This window comes from Hylobates moloch, unplaced genomic scaffold, assembly GCF_009828535.3.
Source record: "Hylobates moloch isolate HMO894 unplaced genomic scaffold, HMol_V3 SCAFFOLD_2, whole genome shotgun sequence".
NCBI lineage: Eukaryota > Metazoa > Chordata > Mammalia > Primates > Hylobatidae > Hylobates > Hylobates moloch.
In genome coordinates, this window is record NW_026652277.1 from 26,433,072 (window position 1) to 26,453,425 (window position 20,354).

General features: G+C 36.7%; 1 protein-coding gene across 2 annotated transcripts in view; it reads left to right on the forward strand.

Moving 5' to 3' along the window:
- TBCK (TBC1 domain containing kinase) overlaps positions 1-20,354 on the forward strand; it is a 271,930-nt gene that overhangs the window by 362 nt on the left and 251,214 nt on the right. For both annotated transcript variants that reach the window (XM_032172492.2, XM_058432416.1), the window contains exons 2-3: positions 7,082-7,303; positions 16,530-16,602. In XM_032172492.2, coding sequence (XP_032028383.1) covers positions 7,111-7,303; positions 16,530-16,602 — 266 coding nt within the window. In that variant the 5' untranslated portion in view covers positions 7,082-7,110. The remainder of the gene's footprint in view (positions 1-7,081; positions 7,304-16,529; positions 16,603-20,354) is intronic.

Sequence of the window (20,354 nt, forward strand, 5' to 3'; positions counted from 1 at the left end):
GGAGCAGTGAGTAGCCCCGCATGTCTTCAGAATTGATAGAGAACCGAGCTGTGGAGCCGCTTGCTGATAGGTACTGTCTCCATCCCTAGCTACAGCCCGCCTTTCCTGTGAATCAGGTTCACCTGAGTCCTTTGGGAACCGTAGGCTTAGCAATCGCTCTGTCACTGCCTCAAAGGAAGGCTAAAGGAGGAGGTTAGAGAATCTAGAGTCCGCCCCTCCATTACTCACCATGGAGGCAGAATTTTGCTTTGGTTTGTTTCTGGCCCTCGAGGTTTAAATCAGTTGTCGAAGTGTAACACCCCCTTGAGCAGTAGGAGAAAGTGAAGCAGGGGAAGGAAGTTACTTGAGGATTGTCAGTGGCTGCTTTTCAAGGACCCCTGTCCTGGTTTCTATCTATTTGAGACAAAAATAACCTCTTGAGAGAATGTATATATAAAATAAATGAATTAGTATCATTTTGCTGTTGAAGAAATGTGAAACTTATTCATGATAAAATCAGCATCTTTTGCCCTATTTTTTTTTACTTTCTTTACCCATTCGAGTCGTTTAAAACTCTTAAGTTCTTTGAGGGCAGAGATTCTGACTTGTTCATTATCCTTTGCCCACCAGCTAAATAGGGGCTTCAAAATATTTGTTGAATGAATGAATTTTCAAGCCCAACTCCTTGCACTGTTGTTTCCCTCATCTAATCTCTCACCTCTGCGTTTTTTTCCCCCCAGTAGTTTTTCACCAGGTGTAAGCAAATGTATGTGTGTGTAATTTTGTGTGTGAGCCTTTTTATGTACAACCATCTAAGAGGTAGTGGAAAAAGAACACTGATTATGCTAATTAGTGTTTTATCTTTTTCGATCATTGTGCTTTATTTGGTTATTTTATTTTCAGCTGTGTAAATGATAAAGACATCTAATTGAGAATCAAATGGTCGGGCGCGGTGGCTCACGCCTGTAGTCCCAGCACTTTGGGAGGTCGAGGCGGGTGGATCACCTGAGGTCAGGAGTTCAAGACTAGCCTGGCCAGGATGGTGAAACCCCGTCTCTACTAAAAATACAAAAATTAGCCGGACGTGATGGCGGGCGCCTGTAATCCCAGCTACTCTGGGGGCTGAGGCAGAGAATCGCTTGAACCCGGGAGATGGAAGGATGCAGTGAGCCGAGATCATGCCACTGCATTCCAGCCTGGATGACAGAGTGAGACTCTGTCTCAAAAAAAAAAAAAAAAAAAAACAGGTAGTATAGCATAGTAGGATTGAATAATAAAGTGCAACTGTCTCACCTGTCCTGCTCTCAGTACTGTTCTTCAAAGATAACCACTTTTAACCTTTTCTAATTTTAGGTCTGTGGTTAATAATAATTAAATTTAATTTTTTTTTGATTTTTGAATTCTTTTTCTGTTGACTTCTTGAAATAGCCCACACCATTCACAATCTCTCTTCTCTGAATTTTGGAATAGTCATAATCATCATTTTTAGTTTTTGTATTGGTTACTTTATAATTCAAAATAATATATGAAAACTACTTTTTTCACATCAACTTTTGAAAATATATTTGACTCCTTGTTTGGTAAAACGGGAAAAGTAGTGATTCTACCTTTTTCTTTATCACTTCAGCAACTACATTTATTCCCACTTTCTCTTAGCTGGACATTTACTTGTACATTGTCAAAGTTAATAATATATATTTCTTAACTATAATATTTGCGCTTTGTTCACGTGCCAAAAACCAGTAAAAAAAAATAAAATGTTTACAGTTTATAGTTGTTACTTAGAGAAGTCCAAGCTGTATGCTCCGATGTGTTTTTTTTTCCCAGAGTTTTAACTTCATGATCCCTGTGCCATACTAAGGAGATTATTTATGATATCAAGGTCAAATGGGTTTTTATTTCTTTCCTGCCAAGGGCAAAATATTATGCTGTAGCTGAGCATGCTTTATATTTTGGACTATGTAATTACATAGTTTTTAACTGTCCCCACTTTCTTTTTTTTTTTTTTTTTTTAGACGGAGTCTCGCTCTGTCGCCCAGGCTGGAGTGCAGTGGCGCAATCTCGGCTCACTGCAAGCTCCGCCTCCCGGGTTCACGCCATTCTCCTGCCTCAGCCTCTCCGAGTAGCTGGGACTACAGGCGCCCGCCACCACGCCCGGCTAATTTTTTGTATTTTTAGTAGAGACGGGGTTTCACCGTGGTCTTGATCTCCTGACCTCGGGATCCGCCCGCCTCGGCCTCCCAAAGTGCTGGGATTACAAGCGTGAGCCACCGCGCCCGGCCTAACTGTCCCCACTTTCTTAATTGCCTTTCTGCTTTCTCCTGGGGAATAGGTAGGTGAATGTGCTTTCTTCACTGAGTCTTCTCATTCTTTGTATGATGCACATAGAGGCTCCCATTCCTCTGTTTGAAAATTTTCCCCTTGAAGCCCAGTGGCTTTCTGTTTAATTTGAACAGATTGCATTCTAGTCCTTTTGTATTGCTCCTATCCTGGGTTTATATTCATTCTTGGGTAAATAACATTGTTTCTTAGTCCCTCATCTTCTGTTATTGGGCTTCCCCCTATTTCCCTGGAATATATCCTAGGGAAACTTGCTCACAAAAGGCATGTGAAAGGTAATTTTATTTTTTAATGTTTGTATGGCTATAAATTATAATTTGCTCTTATGACTGATAATTTGGCTGTATATAGAATCAAAAGTATTTTCCTTCAACTCTCAATCCTTCCATGTCTTCTTTTTTTTTTCCCTTTTTTTTGAGCTGGAGTCTCACTGTGTTGCTCAGTCTGGTCTGAAACGCCTGACCTCACGTGATCCTTCCACCTCAGCCTCCCAAGTATCTGGCATCACAGGCACACACCACTGCACCAGGCTCTCTTCTGACTTTCATTATTGCTGATGAGAATGCCAGTCTCACTTTAACTTGTTGATAGCAGAATCGTTTTTTTCTCTCTGAAATGTTTAAAATTTTCTAGTTACGTTTGATGCTTTGAAAATGTATGGCAGTGTTTATCTTCTCATAAGCTCTTTTATTTTGTGTGAGATAAAATTGAGACATATTAAAACACACTGATTTTAAGTGGCCCATTTAATGAGTTTTGATGCATGTATTCATCCATAGAACCACTACCACCACAATCAAGATAGAGAATATTTCTACCACTACAGAAAGTTCCTCTGTTTCTCCGTTCATTCAACCCCGCTTCCCCATCTACAGTACTATCTTCTGATTTTTTTTATTAATACTATAGTTAAGAACTATAGTTCTGGAATTACATTTAAATGGAGTCATACAGTATGCACTCTTTTGTGTCTGCTTCTTCCATAAACTTTGTTTTTGAGGTACGTCCATGTTTTGACGTGTTTGTTCCATTTTTGTTGTTAAATAGAATTTCGTGGTACAAATATGTTAATCGATTTCACTTGTGGGACATTTGCGTTGCTTCTGGTTTTTAGCTATTAAGAGTACAGTTCCTATGAACATATTCATACAATTTTTTTTTTTATGGACAAATGTTTTCATTTTTCTCGGTTAAAGAGTGGAATTTCTGAGTCACAAGTTAGGGATATTTTTAACTTTAGAAAAGTTTTCCAAATATTTTCCAAAATTCTTTTGCCATTTTACACTCCCACTAGCAATATAGCAAAGCTCCACTTCCACATTCTCCTCAACACTTGTTATTGCCAGTCATTTTAATTTTAGCCATTGTAAAGGTTTATCATTGGGATTTTCATTTTCATTTCCCCCAATTAATGATATTAAGCACTTTTTCATGTGCTTATTGAGTATTTTCATGCCTTCTGTGAAAATATGTTTGTGACTTTTACCTATTTATGTGTTGGCTTGTTTTATTATTGAATTGTGGTATTTCTTTATAGACTCTGAATACAGGTCAATTATATACAGACACACATATGTTTGATTTTAAAAGGTCATATATATGCACAATGTCATATGTAGATACATAATGTCATATGTATATATAGACGGATGTAAATAATATTTCTCTTTAACTCAAATTTTTATTTTCTCAGGGGTGCCTTTGGATATGCAGATGTTTTTAATTTTGATGAAGTCTACTTTGTCAAAATTGTCTTTTGTGGCTAGTGCTTTGTTATATCACTTCTAAGAAATCTTTGCCTAGCCTAAGATTGTAAAGATATTCTCTTATGTTTTCAATTAGAAGACTAACAGTTTTACCTTTTACACTTAAGCCTATGATCCATCTTAGATTTTTGTGGATGTATCAGTAGAAGTTGAGGTTATTATTTTTTTGTATGAATATCTTTTTCCAGCACCATTTGTAAAAAATATTTTCCTTTTCCTGTTTAACTCTTTTGCCTTTGTTGAGAATCATTTTATTTAAATTTTTTAAATTATGAAATAATGTGGTATTAACACACGCATATGTAGATAAATATAGATACAGAGCATGGAAATTACCAAGCATAATGATAACATGAACACCCATTAATTCACCAGCTAAAAACTAGGCTGTTACTGAAGATTTTTGAAGCTTCTTGTGAATTTTTCCCTAACCTTACCCCTGCTTTAATTTGGTAGTAACCCATATTCTGAGTATTTTTTTAAAATTCCCTTACTTATTGAATATATTCTTACAATAGATGTAAGTATTCCAGAATTATTTTATTTTTTGTTTTTGAGTTTTATGAAAATTGGCATATTTTGTGTTACTTTTTTCACTCAATATTATATTTCTAAGATTCATCTATGCTATTAAATATGGCTATAGTTTGCTTATTTTTCATTATGTATACAGGTGAATATACCACAATTTATTTAACCATTTACCTACCATTGGAGATTTAAATTATCTCCAGTTTGGGGATATTGGGAGCAATACTGCCCTGATCTTTCTTGCACAGGTCCACTGTGTGTGTGTGTGTGTGTAGGAGTTTCTGTAGGAATATAATAGCAAGATAGTGTAAAACATTTCTGGTGATTTTACTAATTTACACTCCCACTTACAGCAAATTAGAGATCCTATTTTTCCACATCCTTCTAACATTATGTGTTATCAGATTTCTTAATTTTTAACTGTCCAGTAGATAAAAATTTTTTGTGGTTTTAATGTGCAATTCCTTGATTATTCATGAGGTTGTTTATCTTCTCATGTATCTATTGGCCATTTCTCTTTATTCTTTTGTATAATGTGTTTTTCTATAACTTGTTTTATGTAATGGATGCAATATCTTCTCAAATCTCTCTGTATTTATTAGAGTTGGTTTTTGTGGTATTTTTTCATAAATTATTTCAGTTGCTTCCAAAGCCAAATTTTTGGAGGCTTATTTCATTGTTTGCCCTTACTGTAGTCTTTCCTCAACCATCTGATGATTCCCAGACATTATTTAAGAGCTAAGGCTTCCTGGGAGCTTTGCGTATATGGACAGGCTTATTGACTGATACATTTTGTTTTAGGATGGCTGGGTGCACAGCCAAATCTTAGCTGGGGTCTACAAATTCCAGAATTGTGAGCAGTTTGCTCTTCTCACCAGTGTCCATAGCAACTAGTGTAGTTCTCAGTTTGTTCAGCTTCTTTAGGGAAGAACCTTATCTTTTTCTTTTTCTCATGGAGTGTAAATAACTGCCTATGTTGTGGGGCTGGTGGCAGAATTGACGCTTCTAATTATTCAACACTTCACCCTTCTGATTTCAAACCCTCTTTGACTGCTGTTCACCATTGTTCCCGCCTTCTCTGAGTCTGAAGCCTCTGAATCTGAAGGGACCAAACAAACCTCTTGACTATTACAGGTTGTAGCTTATTTCTTTCTGCTTCACTCTTCCATATATATTTTGTTTTGTACAAGTTTCTAGAAATCTTTCATCACCTCATGGCCTGTTTCTCTTTTCTTCCTTGTTAAGGGTTCATACATTTTATAATATTTTATTTTTAATGATTTCAGTAAGGTTTCTTGTCAAAGTAATTTTATTCAATTGGAATTCCAGCATATTTATCATGAAAGCCGAGAAGGGAAAAATGCAGGGCTTTACCAGTAGAATGTCTTTTTGGTGAAGTCCATGGGTAAAAGATTTTTGTGTCAGAAGACCCTTTTTTTTGTTGTTGTTATGGTTGCCTTAGTGTGATTCAGATTGATATGAAGCAAGTTTCCTACTCTCCAGGCAACTACTTTACACAATTTTGGGGGCACCATTTATTTTGGAGTAAGTGCAAATAGGATGCCTCATGCTACACACATGGAATAACTATCTCTAAACTGGAGCCAATAGCTCTATCAGGATTATTAAAAGGATTAAAGCAGATCATACATTATGTAAAATATCTAGCATAAAAATGAAAATTGATTATTTAATATTCTAGAGCCTTCTTTTAATCTAATTTAAGCTTTACTACTATTAATAAGGTCCTTGATTAGTTACTAGTTGGTACCTATATTCCCTCTTCCCTGACCTACCTCACTGTATGAGAAGGAAGGTTGTCGATGGTGTGTGGGTTATTCAATCTTTAGTAAAGAGAGGAGACTTATTGGCTGGGCGTGGTGGCTCACGCCTGTAATCCCAGCACTTTCGGAGGCCGAGGCGGGTGGATCACGAGGTCAGGAGTTCAAGACCAGCCTGGCCAACATAGTGAAACCCCATCTCTACTAAAAATACAAAAAGTTAGCTGGGTGTGGTCGTGGGTGCCTCTACTCGGGAGGCTGAGGCAGGAGAATTGCTTGAACCCGGGAGGCGGAGGTTACAGTGAGTGGAGATCATGCCACTGCAGTCCAGCCTGGGTGACAGTGTGAGACTGTCTCAAAAAAAAAAAAAAAGAGAAGAGCCTTATAATAATATGAAGATGCAGTAACAAACTTCCTCTACTCTTTAAACTGTCAGATGTCATTGAGAATGGAATAATCTTTTCTTTTTTTTGCATTGAAAATCTTAGAGTTTGATTTAGAGCTGCAATATAAATTTATGCTGAGTTGTTTTGTCCTCTGACATTTTAGAATTTTCTTACTTTGATATTTTTACTTTGAAGTGTTCAGGTTGACATTTTCCTCCAAGTTGTGTGTTAATTGTGCTTAAGGTTTGGTCTGTCTGGCTTAATGTTTGGTCTGTCCTAAAATTCTCTCCTTTTCCAGATTATCTTAGAAGACCTAGGACTCCAAAAATGTTTCCCCTGAAGGACGCTGAAATGGGAGCCTTTACCTTCTTTGCCTCGGCTCTGCCACATGATGTTTGTGGAAGCAATGGGCTTCCTCTCACACCAAATTCCATCAAAATTTTAGGGCGCTTTCAAATCCTTAAAACCATCACCCATCCCAGACTCTGCCAGTATGTGGATATTTCTAGGGGAAAGCATGGTAAGCTATTTTCTTTTTTTTCCTATTTATGTTCTCTACTTTGTTACCCTAAGTTGTAAATACTGTATCCACTAAATATATAAAGCTGTCATCAGTACCAGTGCACACATGTCCTTCTTTCTCTCATCCTTTTCCCCCACCCTCCCTCTCCCTCATACACTTGCCCATTTATTTGCAAATCTACCAGGTAAAATTCAAACTCTTTACTAGGCTATTGCATGCAAAATCCTTTGTCTAGTCCTTGATCTAGTCTGTGCTGTCCTCTTTCGATGTATTGCTTGTTGTTTCCACTAATTTAACCCTGCACGCCAGCCAATCTGAGTTGCTTTGAGGTTTTTTGATTCACATATCCTTGATTTTGTACTTTGCAATTTTCTCTCATGGATTATGTTATGCTCCATTCCCTGCAATCTGAGCTAAGTCGCTTTCCTAAATTCTTTTATAGCTTTTATCACGTTTTATTATTTTCTATTTAGTTTTTCTCCTCTGAGAATTCTTAGTTCTTGAGGATAAGGACCTTTACTTGTGACCTCAGAGCACTCAATAAATGTTTGTTAGCTGAATGAATGAATGAACAACTGTATTTGAATTATTAATGTTTCTCAGATCTGAGAATCAGGATTTTTAATTTTCTTTTTCAGGGAAACTGTCTATTCTTAAACATATTTCTTTATCTATATGAAGGAAATGAAGTTCTAATGTTAGAAACTTTAGAAGAATTATCTAACAATATATTTTATGATTGAAAGTAATGATTTTGGCAACTGTCTTCAAATGAAAAGGGAGTCAGTAGATTTTTTTTTTTTTTTAACTCCATTAGTCTTTTTATATAGGAGCCCATTTAGAGAACTGAATTAGAAAAGTTGAACCCTATTGGTTAAAAAGTCAGTGTTTGAGGAAGATGTTTACTGCATTTTTAGTAGTGTAATCAGATTCTTTCATTCTCCACTTAAAGATTCTTATGGTGGCAATATTTTTAATTATTTCAGAATTATTCTTGGAAGCTTAATTGCAGGGTAAGGTTGCATTTCTTAAAAATATTTTAAATGCATTTCAGTGAAATGTATTTAATTTTTTTAACATAAAATAATCTGTAGACATAAAAAAATCTGAAAGTGAACCCTTTGTAGTTGGTGATATTCAACTTTTTTCCCTATAAAAGTGGCAATTTTATGTGTTTCAACCTAATATTAAAAACCTGATAAATGCAAACTATGTTTTCTTTACTGTTTTGCTAAAAATAGACTAAACTATACTTTCAAATTCCCTGGTTTATTTCTCTTAAAATATTTACTCTGAGAATATTTGTGTTTTATAGACTGAGTAGAATTTTTTTTTGTAATGATAATTATTAATCGTTAAAATTTATTGAGTGTTTATATATATCAGGCAATATTCTAAGTGTTTTACATATTTTAATTACATATTTTAATTAACTTAATCCTTGTAACATTAGTGTGTGAAAGGAACTAGTCCTGTCATTTTACAGATAAGGAAATTAAACCACAGAGGAATTAAGTCAAGGTTCACAATTAATTCATCCAAGGTCACACAAAGGAAATTCAGGAAAAATGGATTGCTAATACATTTTATTATTTTTTGAAAGATTGTACATGTTGCTGTAAGTGTGTAATAATGCAAATATTGACAGAATTCTAATCAGAGCTATTCAGTACCATAAATACTGTTGAGCTCTACCACATACCTAGAGCTTTAAATAGTTAGATGTTGTCAGGATGCTTCATGAGAGATTTGGGAAAGAGAGTGGTAAAAAAAGTTAATTGTCTAGCAGATGATAAAAAAAATTTGTTTTTTCATGTTGACATATAGGTATATATACACACAGACATGTTAAAGTGTACGTTATTTTATTGAGACTTCTTTTACTGTTCAAGGTTGCCTTTGATTGATTGATTCTGCAAATATTAGTAAATGCCTGTCATGTTTGGCTTAATCTCTCAAGCAAGAGCATGGATGGTGCCATGTTGAGGCCTTAAGGGTCTCTCTCTGTAGAGAACAAATTTGGAGGTCAGAGCTGATAGAAAGCTAGCTTTGAAGCAAAAGTAATAAAGATGCTGATGAGTTGAAGATTTTTTAGGAACCTGTCTTTCTTGTCCACTGCTTTGACAAACATGTACACTGGGGTTATAATACCTTGATAGACCCTTGCGGGATACTATGGCCCTCCTTGTGCTAGGTGCCAAATATACAAAAATGAGTAACTCATTACCCTAGGTCCCAAGTCAGCTTCAGAAATAGTAGAGAAAAATACAACCATGATTATATTAAATAATACAGTAATAGTTGATGTACAATGTGCTATGCTATGGGAGTACAAAGAAGAGAATGTTAATTTTGGGTTGAAGAATATCAAGGCCAAGCCTGTTGGCTCATGCCTATAATCCTAGCACTTTGGCATGCTGAGGCAGGAAGATTGCTTGAGGCCAGGAGTTTGAGACCAGCTTGGGCAACGTAATAAAATCCTGTCTCTACCAAAAAAAAAAAAAAAAAAATTAGCCAGGCATGGTGTCTTGTTCCTGTAGTCCTAGCTATTCAGGAGGCTGAGGCAGGAGGATCATTTGTGACAAGGAGTTTGGGGCTGCAGTGAGTTATGATCATGTTACAGGAAAGGGGTCCCAATCCAGACCCCCAACATTAGGTTCTTGGATCTTGTGCAGGAAAGAATTCAGGGCAAGTCCATAGAGTAAAGTGAAAGCAAGTTTGTTAGGAAAGTGAAGGAATAAAAGAAAGGCTACTCCATAGCCAGAGCAGCCCCAAGGGCTGCTGGTTGCCCATTTTTATGGTTATTTTTTGATTGTATGCTAAACAAGGGGTGGATTTTTTCATGCATCTCCTTTTTAGACCGTATAAGGTCACTTCCTGATGTTGCCTTGGAATTTGTAAACTGGTGGGAGTGTAGCAGTGAAGACAACCAGAGGTCACTCTAGTGGCCATTTTGGTTTGGGTAGGTTTTAGCTAGCTTCTTTACTGCATCCTGTTTTATCAGCAAGGTCTTTATGACCTGTATCTTGAGCTGAACTCCTATCTCATCCTGTGACTAAGAATGCCTTAACCTCTTAGGAATGCAGCCCAGTAGGTCTCTTCCTCATTTTACCCAGCCTGTATTCAAGATGGAGTTGCTCTGGTTCACAGGCCTCTGACAGTCATGCCACTGCGCTGCAGCCTGGGTGACAGAGCTAGACCCTGTCTCTAAAGATAAGAAATAATAAAATATACGTAGATATTAATCAAACTCATATATAAAAGGTTTTGGTGGGATAAAGGACTTTAGAACACAGAGCAATGGCTCTTCTGTCTGTTATGTTTTATTTGCTTACATTCATTCATTTTGATGATGCTGGTGGCCTCAAAGAATTAATGGATTTTCAAAAGATGTTGGCCTTTTATTGTTGACATATTTCTAGGAAACAAAGTCTTAATATCATTATTAATTATTCTTAATTTAAAAAGACATGTCTCTTGATTAATTATAAGCTTACTTTTTTCAAAAATAATTTGAGACAAGATGCAGACATTCTTACAGTATTTTATATATAGTACATGAAAGAAAAATAATCAAGATGAAGATGTAAAAAAGGAAAAAAAAACTTTCTCTACTCTCTTATGCTTAATGGTAGGTCCCAGGAATCAAACTGATAAAAGGCTGGTTAACAGGAGAAGACAAACAAACAAACCCAGATTTAATCTGTAGGCACAGATTTCACAAAGAAATGCAACTCAAGGAGGTAGTTAGAATTGATGCTTATATACCATCTTCACAAAGGGAAATAAAGTATAGAGAAGAAGGTAGACAAAGAGCGGTTTGGGATTTGAGAAGGTGACTCAGAAATGCATGGTAAATAAGAATTATTTAGTAAGTTTGTTATGTAGACAAGAGTCATTTTCCTCTTCCTAGTGTAGGAGAGGATAATTTCCAAATGGAATTTATCAAATGGAAATTCCTTTCATCTTTACAGAGGGAGATTTATGTTCTGCTTAGACAGAAATGGAGAGAGAAGAGAGCTAATTGCCTTCAACTCAAAATCCTTATGTCAAAGTGGGATGTTTTGAGGTGGCATATTCTGATTTTCTTCAGGGAGAAAGGATACAGAATAAGATGTGAGGTTAGTAATATTAATATTTTTTTAGTTGGACTATTGTATACTTCTTATAGGCCAGGGCAAAGAAGTAAATCTAACTGGTTCAAATTATTTTTATAATGAGGCAGCTTATTAAGAAATTAATTTCTAGATATTTAAATGTGGAAAAAATATCAATTTAAAGCTTTATAATGTTTATACAATCTGTTGTCTAGATGAACTATGGAGACTATGGTATAGAAATTTATTTGATAGGAGGATCTGAGATCTCTGATCTGATCTGATGTCTATTGTTATGGGTTTGCTTTATTGTTCTTTTTGGTGTTAATCTCTGAACTGGGAAGTCTCTGTAGCTTTTTGTCCCCCACCTTTTTTTGTGTGAGTGAGGTACACTGAAGAATGAAGAGGTTCATAAACTTAGAAAGGAGAGCTTTATTTATCATAAGGGTTATAGCCTGCAGAGTGACCATTGTGACAGGCTGGGAAGCATAGCCTTTTGCGAGTAGCTTGAAACAGACCTTTGAGGGAGGGGCAAAGGGAACAGAAATTTATACTCAGCAGAGTGGCCAAATATACTTATTCAGTAAGCTATGGGAAGAGTCATGAATATTTATGAAAGGAGAACCATGTGTATGTGCATTTAAACTTCATTCCCCTTCAAGCCCCTTCATGGGTCCCACATATAAAAAATGGCAATGTTAGCATCATCTGAGGGTCGTGATCCGAGGGTGGAGTTTTTGGCCCTCTGATGTCAAAGGTGGAGCAGAGGACACGAAAACCCTTACTACTCATTCTTGGTAGACTGGCCAGAACCACTCCATGGTTGATTATCAGGCAAATGGTCTCTTATCAGGCAAAAAAGAACAGGTAGTGTCAGGCAGTTGGTAGATATCAGTTGTGGAATCTTTTGAAAGGGCTGGTTTTTGTTAAGTCCCTAGGGAAGAAAGCCTAATCATGGTTAAGGGGGTGGGATATAATGAGGTTGTTTGACCCTAAGTCCTATCATGGCTGAGATCTTAGTTTTCAAGGTTACTCTGGGGTCCCCTTGGCCAAGAGATGGTCTCTTCAGTCAGTTGAGGGGCTTTGAAGATTATTTTTAGTTTACAGTAAACGTCTAAGGAAATGAAATTTTAAGTTTAAAATTATATAAATTATATATAATTATATAAGTTATATGAATATATAAAAAAGAATTGCTGGGAATTGGTTTGCATGACTGTGGGGCACTGCTAGGCAAGTTTGAAACCCATGAGGCAGGTCATCAAGAAAGACAAGCTGAACTCTTGGGCAGATGCTCAGGCTGTCATCCACAGGTGGAATTTATTCTTCTTCATGGAAGCTTCAATTCTGCTCATATTTATTTATTATTTATTTATTTATTTTTCAGAGACAGGAGTCTCACTATATTGCCCAAGCTGGTCTTGAACTCCTGGCTTGAAGTGATCCTCCCATCTCAGCCTCTCATGTAGCTGGGATTATAGGTGTGAGCTAGTGTACTTGGCTTTCAATTCTGCTCTTAAAGGCTATTAAACTGATTGAATCAGGATTACCCAGATTATCTAGGATAATTTCCCTTCAAGTAAACTGATTATAGACTTTATTCATTTACAAAATAATTTCACAGCAACATCTAGATTAGTATTTGATTGAATGACTGGATCCTATATTCTAGCCAAGTTGACTCATAAAACTGACCATCACAGTGTTCTGGTACCAATACTATTCTTTAAGCATAATATTTTTCTTTGTTGGTTTTGAACTGTATGAATACTTATTGAAATATCATATTTTAAAGGTGATGAGCTAGTCTCGATTTTTACTGTTAATAACAAAAGTGATGCAGTAAATGTGTTATAATAACCCTTTATATTATTTTAAGACATTCATGATTCACCTCTTTCTCTAAATTTAAACAAAAAAAACACTACTTTAAAAAACTTTATTTTACTTCCCCCTACCGCACACAGCCACGTCTTCTTTTTGGCACATATTAATTGCTGGTGAGAGATTTCACTGTGCTACTCAGAATGGCAGGCAATTTAAAACTTAGGAATTGTTTATTTCTAGAATATTCCATTTAAAATGTTTGGAAACTGCAGAAAGTAAAACCATGGATAAGGTGGAGTTACTGATGATGGTGGCTGGACCAAAATAAAAATGCATACGAATTATTAGAGTTGAAACAAGTGCTGCAAAAGAAAACTAAAATGTAGAATAGAGTATGTTATAGGAGAGCAAATCGATGTTGGGGGGATGAGAAAAGTGTCCCTTGAGGAAGTCACATTTAACTGAGCCCTGAATAATGAGTAATAATAAAAGCTAACAATTAGCTAGTGCTTGTTATCTGCCACACACTATTCTAGGCCTTTATTATATATTAACTCATTTCAACCTCACAACAACCCTGTGAGGTAGGTGGCTATTCTTCTCTTCATCTTACAGAAAAAAACTGGCATAGAGAGGTTAGAAAATTTCCCTGAGGTCACATAGTTAATTAGTAGTAAAACTGGGATTTGGATCCCAGACAAAATAGTCTCTACTCTTAACCACTATGTGGGAAAGATCATTTCAGGCAATAAGAACCCATGTGTAAGTGCCCTATGGCAGGAGGCCAGAAGGAAGATCAGTGTGATGGAAGTTGGTAAACTAAGATGAAATAACATAGATGAAGCTAGAGAGGGAGTTCCATATTCAGACTTCTTATGATTTTATCACTTGGGCTTTACTGTGCAAGTATGTTGGAAAGAAATAGGAATTAATGTGAGAAGATCAGTTAAAAGATTGTTGTAGTTACCTAATGAGATGATGCTGGCTGGGCCCAGATTGTGGCATATGGAGCAAACTATATAGATTCTAGAAATGTTTGAGAGGTAAAAATAGCAGCACTCTGTTTATTTGGATTTGAGAAGGGGAGATTACTGTTTAGTTGCTAGGTAGAGCAGTTGACTGGATAGTGATATCATTTACTGAAATAGTATCAAAGGGGACAGACTTTAACAGTAAATTATAAGTTGAGGTTTGGTTCTCTTGAGTTTCAGGTGACTTTTATATTAAAGCCTATAATATAGGCTATAAAAGCCTGCAGTTCAGAAGAGAGTTATGGACTTGCAATAAAATCTCAGAGTTTTTCAGCCTTGGGAATAGATGAGAAAACAGTAAAAAGACCCAGAATCAAAGGTGGAGGAACTGGTAGCATTTCAATTTGGGTAGAAGAGGTAAAGATTTACAAAGGATACTGAGGGGAGGGAGCCAGATAAACGTAAGGAAAATGGACAAAACGTAAAATGAAAAGCAAAGGAATGCATCTTCTTGTTTTGGTTTTCTGATAATGTTGCCTGCTTTTTTCTTCTGGAATTTCACTGTTGTACTAAATTGCTTGGAGCTTACCTTTGCATACTCTTTTCTTTGTTAAGTAAATAACTTGACCTTTTATTGCATGGTTTCCTTTTCTTTTTCTTTTCCTTTTTTTCTCATTAAGTGTTCTTTTAAATTTAATTTTCTTTAAATTCCTGTTAAATATTCCTGCTCACCTCCCTCTCTAGCTTCATCATTTGCTATTTCATTTTATTCCTGTTCCTCCACAATTGGAATCTTTTATCTGAAAATGATAATATTCACTTATAGCATTTTTAATTTTTGTGTTTCAGATCATTCTGTATAATCCCATTTCGCTAGACAGAGTAAACTTAGATAAGATCCAAGATAATATTTTGCTCCCGCACTTGACATGTCTGCCTCAACACAATTGTCCATCTCTACTTCCCCGTTCAAGGCCATGCCTTAATCCAATGATTACTGAACTGTTTTATATACTAGATTTCTTACTCTGAACTTCCTCTTTCCTATCTTCTTCTGTCTCTTTTTTCTACCTTGGCTACTTTTTCATTTTCACCAAACCTTCATTTTACAGTTATCATTATTCGTAGTTTCTTTGCACCTTTACTTTATCTAATCTCAGTCTTTGTGTTTTGTGTTAAACTTCTTCCTTATTTTACTTAGAATCTGTTTTGCGTAGATACTGACAACACTCCAACTTCTTTTGAACCAAACTCCTCAATAACCTTGTCAAATCCCCAAAAGCTTGGAAACCCAGTTGTACTTTTTTTTTCCTCTCAGATTCATTATCAAACATCATGTTAGTGACTTGGAATAATGGATGAGGCAAAAAAAAGTATAGGCTGACCCTTAGAACTGTGCCATCTTGATCAGTTGATCTGTTGGAAAATAAAAATGACATCATAATGTTGATCATGTCTACTACTGTTTTATATTATTTAATCTCAACTGTTGTTTAGTTGACTCTTGAACAACATGGGTTTGGACTGCACACATCCACTTAAATATGCATTTTTTTCAATGACTTTATATTGGAAAATTCTTTGGACATTTTTGACAATTTGAAAAAACTCATAGATGAACCATGTAGCCTAGAAATATAGAAAAAGTAAGAAAAAAAGGTATGTCATGAATGCATAAAATAAATGTAGATACTATTCTGTTTATGTGTTGTCAATAAGGCTTCCAGTCAAGAGTAGGCAATTAGTAGTTAAGTTTTGGGAGAGTCAAAAAGTTATAGGTGATTTTTGACCATTTAGGGGGTTGGCACCTTTAAGAACTCCCTGTATTGTTCAAGGGTTAACAATAATTTTAGGTTGAATTTCTCTATAGTTACGATTCAGATCATTTCTACTTTTTTTCAAGTTTCTGAATGCAATTTCAAAGATCTGTGTTTAAAACCAGAGTGTCAAGCAACCTGTACCTAGCTCCTTTTCCCTTCTTTTCAAAATTCTTTATATATTCATCTAATTTTTTACTTCTTTCTTTCAATGTGTGTCAGAAGAAGGGTGAGTTATTTTTTCCCCAAGGACAGTCTTTCCACCTATTTTTCCTGATGTATGTAAGAAAAACTCTAGAGGAAGAAAAATACAAGAGAAAAAAATAGTTATTGTTTTATTAGATGTTTATTATCCTATGTACTTGGTAATAATGTAGTTAATATAGAGTTTGAAAGGCTCTTTTAAAATATTGTTATGGGTGTTATATATTAATATCAGCGGAGAGTATTATTTTGTTTTTAACATGTTGTATTGATAAAATATAACATGAGTTTGCTTTGTTTTTCTCAGAACGACTAGTGGTCGTGGCTGAACATTGTGAACGTAGTCTGGAAGACTTGCTTCGAGAAAGGAAACCTGTGAGGTACTATATAGTATCAGAACAATTAAATGAAAAGCAGAACTTGGCCAATAAAAAGCCATTTTGTTTAAACTGCAGGGGTTTGGTTTCTTTTGTTACTTGTTTAATGATAAAGGTAGGTGCAAATTTTCATTTGAGAAAATTTAATTTACAGATTACATATGAATTCAACATTAACATAGTCCAGTGTTCATCTTTTGTGAGGTAGGCATTCTCTGAAATATTTCACAAAAAATTCTTCAAAAGGGGATATATGAAAATTTGAAACCTTCTTAGTACTAACCATTTCACTAGCTGAGATTAAGATTATTTTCCTGGCCAGGCATGGTGGCTCATGCCTGTAATGCCAGCACTTTAGGAGGCCGAGGCGGGCAGATCACAAGGTCAGGAGATCGAGACCATCCTGGCTAACACGGTGAAACCCTGTCTCTACTAAAAATACAAAAAATTAGCTGGGCATAGTGGCGGGCGCCTGTAGTCCCAGCTACTCGGGAGGCTGAGAAAGGAGAATGGCGTGAACCTGGGAGGCGGAGCTTGCAGTGAGGTGAGATTGCACCACTGTACTCCAGCCTGGGTGACAGAGCGAGACTCCGTGTCAAAAGGAAAAAAAAAAAAAAAGATTATTTTCCTGTATTTTTAGTATAAGAGAGGGGCTTCACTATGTTAGCCAGGCTGGTCTCAAACTCCTGACCTTGTGATCCACCCGCCTCGGCCTCCCAAAGTGGTGGGATTACAGGCATGAGCCACCACAGTGGGCATGGTGGTGCCTGCCTGTAATCCCAGCTACCCAGGATGCTGAGGCAGGAGAATTGCTTGAACGTGGGGGGCAGAGGTTGTGGTGAGCCAAGAGGCGCCAATGCCCTCCAGCCTGGGCAACAGAGCGAGACTCCATCTCAAAAAAAAAAGATTATTTTCCTGAAAGGATCACATGGTAACTTCAAATAGGATACTTGTATTCCTAGGGACACAGGGAACTGTGTTAAATAAAGGTCACATTGAAGAGTAGGGAGAAATATTAATCATAGCTTGGATAGAATTTAATGATACAGTTTAAATGCAATTATTTCAAAGACTGAATAAATTTACCCTCTTGGCAAGGAAAGTATGTGGTCTAAACTTTTATTACAAATATACTATTAAATGAACTTCTTCACAGATTTCCTGAAGTGACCTTAAAATTATCAAAAATCTTTCTTAATGTATAAATCAAGATGTATTAAACCAATAAAACATCTTGCCATGAGTGTTTATAGAATTATAATTATCCATCCTAGTTTTGAAAAATATTGTTACTCTGATTGGTTAATAGTTTTCCATTACTACAATATTCTAGATGAACAATCTTTTTCAAGGGAAAAAAACATTTATCTTAATAAATGGTAGTAATTTGATAGAAGCAAAACAAATAAATTGAATAAAAGTGCTATTATTGCTCCTTTAAATGATTTGGTTTTGGGTAGCCTCTAGAATGAAAAATGCAGATACCATGTATATACCAGCAGTCCCCAACCTTTTTGGCACCAGGGACCAGTTTTGTGGAAAACAGGTTTTCCATGGATGGAGGGTGGAGTGATGATTTTGGGATGATTCAAGTGCATTACATTTATTGTGCACTTTATTTCTATTTTTATTATATTGTAATATATAATGAAGTAATTATACAACTCACCATAATGTAGAAGTCAGTGGGAGCCCTGAGCTTGCTTTCCTGTGACTAGAAGATTCTATCTGGGGATGATGGGAGACAGTGACACCCAAAGTCTGTTGCTTATGTTCAGTCTGCTCTGTAGTCTCGTTTTGGTTGCTGTCACTGCAGAAAACCCTGCTTCACAAAGATAGGATGTTGGAAATGGAAGCAGGCTGAAAAGGAGTGCTTTTATGCCAATCTTGGGATATTCTGTCTTGACTTTAATCTAGAATGTATGGAGATTTGATATTGTCTAGTTGATCCTCTTCCAGCACAGATGAAGTCAGTTCACCTGGTTTATTCACAAATGAGTTGCGGATCTATTCCTTCCCAGTTCAGGAGTCCTTTGTGGTTGGGAAGTAATGCTTAAACTCTTTTGAAAGCTGAGATAGGTGATCCTGCACCAGTTGGGAGAAAGAAGGCCCTGGCTCAGCCTCTTTCAAAATCTCTGCTAATGTTTGAAACATGTCAGAAATCCCAGTGTTCACTCGCCACCCCCATAATTCCAGTTTGGCTTTGAATGCAGCCACTTTATCTGCGAGCTTGAACAGAGTTGTTCTCTCCTGAAGTGACAGATTGAGTTTGTTGAGCAGGTTTAATATGTCACACAAGGAAGCAAGCTTTGTGACCCATTCTGTGTCACTGAAATGTGCTGCCAGTGGTGACTGTTTTTCTAAAAGAAATCTCTGGAACAGCTCTCATAACTCAAAACTCTGGCCAGTGATCCACCTTTAGGAAGCCACCTACTTCTGTGTTTAAGAGAAGACGTGTATGCTCTGTGTCCATCTCCTCACAGAGCTGCGTGAACAGATATGAGTTAAGTGCATGTAATTTTTTTTTTTTTCAGACGGAGTCTTGCTCTGTCGCCCAGGCTGGAGTGCAGTGGCGCGATCTCGGCTCACTGCAAGCTCCGCCTCCCGGGTTCATGCCATTCTCCTGCCTCAGCCTTTCGAGTAGCTGGGACTACAGGCGCCCGCCACCACACCTTGCTAATTTTTTGTATTTTTAGTAGAGACAGGGTTTCACCGTGTTAGCCAGGATGATCGCGATCTCCTGACCTCATGATCCACCCACCTCGGCCTCCCAAAGTGCTGGGATTACAGGTGTGAGCCACCGTGCCCGGCCAAGGGCATGTACTTTAATGAGGTTGATAATTTTAATCATATCCTGCAAAACGTTGTTAAGTTCAGGTGACATTTTTCAGGTAGCCGGCACTTCTGTATGGATGACACAGTGCATAGACTCACATTTAGAAGCAACCTTTTTGACCTGAGAAGTGAAACCAGAAAGCCGTCCAGTCATGGCGGCCACTGTGTCTGCATATACCCACGTAAAGTGACCAATTCAGTTTCTCTGATATTTAATCATTCAAAGACTTGAATAGTTCTGCAGCTGTGGTGTTTGTTAGCAACAAAAGTGCACATAAATATCCTCATACATGTCCTCCTGAAAAATATATTGCACAAAAGCAAGCATTGTTGCATTGTTGTCAACATCAGTCGACTCATCAATCTGAATTGTGTACCATGGTGACTCATTAATTCTAGCAATTGTGCCTCAATATCCTCTGTTATTTCATCAGTTTGTCTAGTTATGGTGCTAGCCGAAAGAGGAACACGTGCTACCTTTTGATCGGCATCCTCTCCTAAAAGTTCATGACAGATGTCCTTAGCAGCAGGCAGGATCAAATCTTCACCGATTGTAAAGGGCTTCTTAGCTTTAGCTATGTAGTTAGTCGCTAAGAATGATGCTCTTAGTGTCAACACATTTGATGAAGTGGTGTCTTTCGATAATTGCTTCAGTTCTTCGTGTTCATGTTTTTTTCTTTTGAAAAACTGCAAAGACTTGTCTTTTAATCAGGCTGCTTGGTCTCCATGTGGCAAAGCAGTTTTGAAGGTTTTATGGCTTCATTGGATAGCTGGTCGCCACATAGCATACAAAGCAGACTTGGAGAATGTGAATAACCTGTTGCAATGAACCTATAATTTAAGTAGGACTGTTGGTATTTTCTTTTAAATGAAGCTTTCTTTTTGTTGGCAGTCTTAGAGTCTTCTGCTCTCTCATCATG